General features: G+C 37.5%; 1 protein-coding gene and 1 non-coding gene across 5 annotated transcripts; both read right to left on the reverse strand.

Annotated features, from left to right (window-relative positions):
- Positions 1-236: 236 nt before the first annotated feature.
- On the reverse strand, positions 237-6,222 carry tedc2 (tubulin epsilon and delta complex 2). Of its 4 annotated transcripts, none has more exons than XM_023348556.1 (9): positions 5,734-6,175; positions 4,882-4,940; positions 4,093-4,630; positions 3,945-3,998; positions 3,769-3,847; positions 3,236-3,383; positions 2,799-2,894; positions 946-1,139; positions 237-835 (listed from the first exon to the last, which is right to left on the reverse strand). In XM_023348556.1, the coding sequence occupies exons 1-9, from the start codon at positions 5,835-5,837 to the stop codon at positions 686-688; spliced, it is 1,422 nt and encodes a 473-aa protein (XP_023204324.1). In that variant the 5' UTR covers positions 5,838-6,175; the 3' UTR covers positions 237-685. The 4 variants fall into 4 exon arrangements, with proteins under 4 accessions (XP_023204324.1, XP_023204323.1, XP_023204325.1 ...); XM_023348555.1 differs by having other exon boundaries at positions 4,093-4,633; XM_023348557.1 differs by lacking the exon at positions 5,734-6,175 and adding an exon at positions 6,182-6,222 and having other exon boundaries at positions 4,093-4,940.
- Positions 5,535-5,608, reverse strand: trnat-agu. Its single transcript has one exon. It is a non-coding gene; the product is annotated as a tRNA-Thr (tRNA).
- Positions 6,223-6,954: the final 732 nt, after the last annotated feature.

Genomic DNA, 6,954 nt, shown 5'->3' on the forward strand with positions numbered 1-6,954 from the left:
TCTTCAAGTCTTGTCACAGATTTTCAGTTGGATTAAGCTTGGGATATTTTATAACATAATCCTTTGTAATGTTGTTTTTTTTTAATTATGTTCTAAAAAACTTCTAAAGCTTTTTGCAAAACAGCTATATTTAGACCAAAATGAGATTATACACCTATTTACTAATTAGGTGACTTCTGGAGGCAATTTGTTGCAGTGAACTTTATTTATGGTCACCAGAATAAATACATTTAAGTTTGGAAATGGAATATAACAAAATGTGTTAAATAATTTATTCATAAAGCATGGATTTATGAAAAAAAAATAGCTTATAAAAATAAGCACATATCAGTAACATTAACTGTATTTGTCCATATATTCATTCATATCTGGTGATATTTAAAAAGAAAAAATTCAAAAACATTAATCAGTCATAGGCTCACAGGAGTTAAGGAGGAGCTCAGATGTGTTAAAGATAGGTCATCAATCAGAGTTCACACAAATATACATTTTAATTTACTGGAGAAACTTTAATAGAGATTTCAGTATGATTTATTAATGTTTTATTATACTGTGGTTCAACTAATCTTTCAACAAGAAGTGACTATTGGGTTTTCAATGCACTACCGTATGCTAATAGGTGCCTCATGTAACCATACCTGCTGCTAAGCTTTTTTGTTTACTCCCAGTGTGACCACCTCAGCTGTCATTCATGCTCAGAGTCCTGGACAATCGCAGCAAAACGCTCCCCTCCCTCACCCAGCAGGGAGTACATGTCTCTGAGCGTACTTGGACCGGGACATCCAGGTCCAGGTCCGATGGATGAAAACTGAGGGGACAGAGAGTCCAAGAGAACCTGGCACACGAAACCAGAGTCAGCAAAAGAATGTATGGACACGAATGAAAAAAGTAGAGTTCGCAATCTGATTTACCGTTTTTCAGGTAATTTATGAACACAGTCCCTACCTGTTCAAAGTAAGTCTCTTGTTGCAGCAGTGCCACTCTCATCCGCAGCTCCTCCAGCTGTTGTAGCTCCTGCTGTGTGCTGTAGGTTATGGTCAGGGGCAGAGGTGAAGCCGCCCCATCTGCAAACAGGCCAGCTGCCTCAGACGGGCAAAGACACCCTCCCTCTGGCCTCCATCGATCCCATGCCTTCAACTCTGACGGAAAACCAGGTTATTTTTAGAGCGTCAGCAACCATACCCCAAGACGTTTTTCTGCTCTGTAGTCGGCGCTTTAAATAACTGGGACTTCGCCAAGCCACGCTGAGGGAGGCGGCGTAAAAATCTTGCTGTCACGGAGGAAGGAGATCATGGATGAGGCCAAGCAAAGTACTGATCTGACGCTGAGGTTTCACCGAGGCTCTGTTTTCATTTTCCACATGCCAAGATGGACACCCACATTAGCTCGTTAGCACGCTATATTCATCAAAAACATCTGGATCGTAAAATGAAACCAAATAAATCACTATAAAACAATATGAAACAAAATACTGGATGGCGCCTCAGTGTGAGATCTAATGCGCATATTCAGCTCCCTTTGACAAAGAAAAAAGTGTGAGATCCTACAATTAACTGGAAACTTTTCTCTCACACTGGCTTTGCCAATATGCTCGCGTTACGTTTGAAATTTAACACAGGCACATAAACAAATGTCCCTCACTGAAAGTGACCTGATCATTTAGGAGGTGTGAATGGAAAATGTGTGAGTATTTACATGGTAACTGTATCACTTGAGGTACTGTTCCTTACTCAGTGCCTTGCAAAAGTGTACATGCACCAGATTTTATTTAGAGGCATTAGTGTAATGTCCTTTCCTTCATGATGGAAAGGACATCATAAAGGATGTCCTTTATGATAGCAGGTCATCCTTCAGTTTGTTTGCTAGCTGTAATCAAGCTTTTTTATTACATGTTTGGAATTAGGTCTTTTTTTCTTGGTAATTCACTGTTCCGCCCATGTTGGCAAAAGATTCACTGCAGATAATGACACTTTATTACCAGATTCAGCCAACGTCTTCATAATGTATTTTCCCTTTTGCTCTTTCTAGGGATGCACAATTTGCATCATTCATCTCTAGGACACTGAAACATTCCCCTTCCTAAACAGTATAATTATAAAAAAAAGACTTAGCTACTCTGCGACAGACTGGCGTCCAGCGTGTACCTCGCCCAAAATGTCTCGCTGGAGATAGACACCAGCACCTCTCTCAGTCCCACTAGGGACAAGGGTGTAAAGAAAATGGATTGATGGATGGATGGACTTAGCTACTGCTGTCTTTTGAAGCTTTTTATTGTTTGTATGAAAAGCTTACAACGCTTCAACATCCACATCAACTGGGATCTCTAAAGTTATATCAGGGCATTGTAATTTCAATATGTCTGACCTTTGAACTTGAGGAAAGTTACAAAAATATTTAAAAAATGACTTCCACTGCCCTGGCATTTGGAAGAACAATTATTTATTATTTAAGCTTTGCCAAATTAAAATGAGTCTAAAAAGTCAAATTTAATTACAGGCAAACAAAAAAAGGTGTTTTTTATTATATTTTATGTAAATATCTGGTATTAACTGTACATACAGTTGGTAGCTACAGTTTAATATAACTCATCATTTCTTTATCCATCACAAAAAGTCTCAATACGAACAATGATGTTTCTATTTCCAGCATGAAAAAATGCAGAGAAAGTCAAGAGACATATTTGCAAAGCACAATCTGGACTGACAGGGTGATAGCTATACAATTAAATTAAAACTGGCACACAATATCTAAGAGAGTCTGCAATTTAATCTTGCTTTTTGGTCATATAAAAGTTTTACCTTGCTTCACTTTATCTGCCAGGACATGGAGCTCTGCAGCTGCCAGCTGCAACCCTGCTGGTGTCAGGTCGGAATGGGACTTGGTCTGCTTACCACCTGTTGAGGTAGATAATTAAAAACTGGTGTTATTCACAAAAAGTATTGCAAAACAAGGTGGAATGGGGTAGCTCTGCAATTAGCACTCTGCTTGCAGGTTGTTACCACCTTGTAATAGCTGAAATAATTAAAGAAAAGTCCCAAATGTATTTTTGGCAAAGAAAATAAAGAAAAAAATAAAAACATGATTATATATCCATAAAAAAAAAAAGCTGATAAAAATTCTGCCAACTTTTGTTTCCACATTTTCATGACACTCCTTTCACATGTCAACACTTCTATTGATTGTTGCATTCTTAGTTTTGATTGTTTCCATGTACAATTCAGTTCACGGTTCTTACTCGGAAGTTCAGTGTCCATTTCTGGCACCTCATTGACAAGAATCTTCTCGGTCTGGCAAAGATGTGCAAGGTTGAATGCTTCTTCGGTTAGTCTGTGGAGCTGAAACCTGGTCTCATCTGGACTTCCACTTGGCCAATCACTAGGAAACTAAATGGATCAGAGCAATAGATAGCAACAAGGGACTGAATGAAGTCTGTGCCATGCCTTGGAAAAGTATTGATAACGCCTGAAACTTTCCATATTAAGGCACCTTAGATGAAGAAACTTTACAGGATTTTAATGGGATTTTCTATGACAAGCCAATGTAAAAAGATATAAGGTTCTCTATTAATTTACTTTAACAAAACCGGATAAGTCTGTATGATGGAAATAGACAAAATAGTGCTGGATAAGATGAAGACTTAGGTGGGGTTGTTTTTAGCAGAACATTACCTAGACAGTTGAGTATTTGAAAGTTACTGTATATCAATTAACCAATTTTGAAAATTGGTTATTGGAAATTAAAAATATATATTTCAAAGCAGAAGAATACCGTCGTCCTCATTCTCTGTATGAAGCGACTCCTCCCAGGCTCCGGGTTCCTCTGTAAAGCAATAACTTTGTCCAACAATCTAAAGTTAATACAAAGGAGGAAATGTCAGAATCCAAATATTAAATCTGTACTTTGCAATAACCTTATATAACAAAAAAAAAACTATACTTAGCGACCTGTTTTGTTTGCTCCTTAAAGATTTCCATTTTGCAATTTGCTCAGGACGCCCCCTGCCCAAAAGTAAAGTAGAAAAAAAATACATATATCTCTTTAATTGCAAATAAAAACACGATTATTTCCACAGCTCAGCTGTGCTAAACCTACCCGTTGTGTTGATGCAAACTGCTGACCCCAGATCCATCTGTCCCTGAAAAGGACATGTGATCTGAAGAAGGCATGGGGACAGATGCAAATTTGCTCAGCCCATCGTCTCGGGGCATATTGCTTCTGACCGTCTTGTTTTTCGAGAGCAAAGCTGTGATTTGATCAGGAGATTCAAACCCTGCCAAGACAGTCTGCTGGTGATGCCCGGCATGAGCAGCTGAGGAGGGATGGTGTTGGGTTCTGTTTTTGGACTGTGCTGGTTTATGGCCCGCTGAAGGCCTTGAGCTATGTGAAACACTTGGCTTTTTGTGCCCTTTTCTGTGAAGGCTGGCAGACTTTTTACTTGACTTGCTGGTTGGCTGATTATCTTTAGTCACTGCTGATAGAGCTGGCATGCATTCTGTTTCTTTAGTTGTGGATAGTTTTCTTTTGCTGGAGTCTTGCTTAGAGACCTCTGTGCCAGTGCGGACCCGAAGAGCTTTTTCCAGTGCTTGCTCAAGCAGTTCTATATCTTCCTTCTCCCCTGGCGAGGACTCTGCTTCTGAGAGCATCATGCAGTCACAGTTAAGTGATTTCAGTAATTACCTCTTATGGATATCATATCATAATATAAATGACATGTTTTCAAAAGGAGAGAAGAGTGAATGTTGAAAGTAAAATATTTTTGCTTTATTCATAGTACAAATGCTCACAGTTTTATCAGTAATTCGTCACTCATTAGACTGTAAATTAAATCTATGATTTCAGAAAACAATTTTTAATGCAGTCGGAATCATCAGGCCACGTTACCTGCAGCAGCATTGTCTGCTAATTCTGCTTCTTCAGAGCCTGCCTCTGGTTGTGGTATCCTGAGGGGGGAATAAACAAGTTACTAAGCAGTACATTTTTCCTGAAAGAAGTAGAAAGCAAAGTAAGGAAATAACAAGCAGAAACAGCAAAAGCAATATATTATAGACTATACAATTTTCACACTCTTTTACGAAGATATTTACTCAGTGCTGCAACTTTTTGAAGAAATTGCTAGCTTTTATAATGAGAGAAATGCGTCAGAAATACTTGTATCAAAAATTATACACTATTTATGATCATTAAATAAAGTAGAAGTCAGATTAAGTTATGGACAAATTATGTTGTATTTTATTGTTTTTCTGCTGAATTCAACATTAATCAGATGAACCTTTTCATAGTGTAATGTGGTCTTATGACACAAACAGAAGAAAATTGGAAATCAATGTAGCATACGGAAAGCCTAATCTGCTCATTTCTAGTCCCACATTGAGATTAATTGCAGCCTAAAATAGTTTTGGTCTGACTAAACAGCTAAATGTTAATTCTAGTATGCCAATTCTCAGTTGGTTATTTTTTTCTATTGAGTATACAGCCACAGCAGAAATAATGCAATAGAAGGCTGAGTCGTTTCACAGAGACAAAACTGCATCAAAAGGCACTGCTGGGATTCGAACCCAGGATCTCCTGTTTACTAGACAGGCGCTTTAACCAACTAAGCCACAGCGCCGGACACGCTACCGTCACCGGACTCGAGACTTTAACCATTCCTATGTGAAAATGTACATTTTTGAAAGTTGTTGATGATATCGCAATTATATTGGCCGCTAAGCATTGAAATATTTTGCTACTTACAGACTATGTAAAATTTCTCGGTGAAATTGAATGCTGCGGTTAAGCTTGACTTGTTCGGCCTTATAGGTCTTGATAGCCTCCTCTACCGCAGAAAGCAGCGACATGTTTCCTCTGTGGGTCTGTTTGTTCTTTCGTAACAAAGCTAACTATACCGCTTAGCGTCTGGTTCTCACAATAGGAAATAATTGAACGTTCAACGACTACAAAGCATAATATGCATTCAAAACCGCAGGTTGATATCTTGATGTATAAAATACTCTTTACCCGCGAAGTCTCACTTAACGGATGCGGAAGCTACGTTTCGCCTGCAGTTGGTTATTACGTTTAACATCTACATGTTCGGTAAAAATAAACCAATCAACAGTAATTCTATAATTTCTTAAGAGCGAGTAGTAGGCTATGTATTTTTATACAACAAGCGACCAAACACAAACTAAAACTTTCTAACCTATCAAGGTTCCCAAGTTCCCAATTCTCGCGAGAATTACCATGACAACGTATGACGCTGTTTGCACACGCGAATAAAAAAATAAAGCTTCAGTGAATATTATTAAAATTTTGGCTTTGACGTGCATTTTACATATTGAGTTATAAATAATAGAAAAATATAAGCAACAGCTCTTTTATCTTCTACTCATCTATAAATTCATATATGATATTTTTCATGGTTGGCACCAGAAACATTAACATTTTAGATCAATTAAAATTCAACACCTTATAATATTCTCATTTCTACCGTTTGAGTATTTTCCTTTTGACACTCAAAGCGTGATGTGAGTGTACCATTCATCTTTATGGTTTGTTCTCTGCTTTTAAACTTTCTATCACAGTTTAGATTGGTATACTCAAAGACCTCCAGCTGCTTTTGCTATTTTTCATATTATCAAACTAATGTTAAACTCAAACAAACATAACTTAAAGAAAATGTAAGATCAGTTTTTAAATTGTTATTTAATTTATGAAAGGAACTAAGCTATCCAAGCCAACCTTGCCCTACACAAAGAAATAGTACTAGTAACTAAATAATAACTAAATTCTGAGTTAACTGTAATTCACCACATTCTTTGTAAAGCTGGGTGGGAATTCAATGGTTACTACCACATGTGTAGAGTCAAGAAATGACTTACAGATGGACGGACAGCAAATAGTGGACTAAAATACCTGAAACGCAAAAGAAACTATCAAAAGAAATTATGAGATGAGATTAATCAAATCAATCAT

The sequence above is a fragment of the Xiphophorus maculatus genome, chromosome 16 (assembly GCF_002775205.1).
Source record: "Xiphophorus maculatus strain JP 163 A chromosome 16, X_maculatus-5.0-male, whole genome shotgun sequence".
In the NCBI taxonomy this organism is placed as follows: domain Eukaryota; kingdom Metazoa; phylum Chordata; class Actinopteri; order Cyprinodontiformes; family Poeciliidae; genus Xiphophorus; species Xiphophorus maculatus.

Bases quoted from the DNA above. Each gene is read 5' to 3' on its own strand.
- tedc2 (XM_023348555.1), bottom strand. From the start codon at position 5,837: ATGTCGCTGCTTTCTGCGGTAGAGGAGGCTATCAAGACCTATAAGGCC. The intron at 3,999-4,092 runs GTAGGTTTAGCA...ACTTTTGGGCAG, and splicing joins AGTTTGCATCAACACAACGG to GGGGCGTCCTGAGCAAATTG. The intron at 1,140-2,798 runs GTAAAACTTTTA...GTTTTCCGTCAG, and splicing joins GGCAGATAAAGTGAAGCAAG to AGTTGAAGGCATGGGATCGA.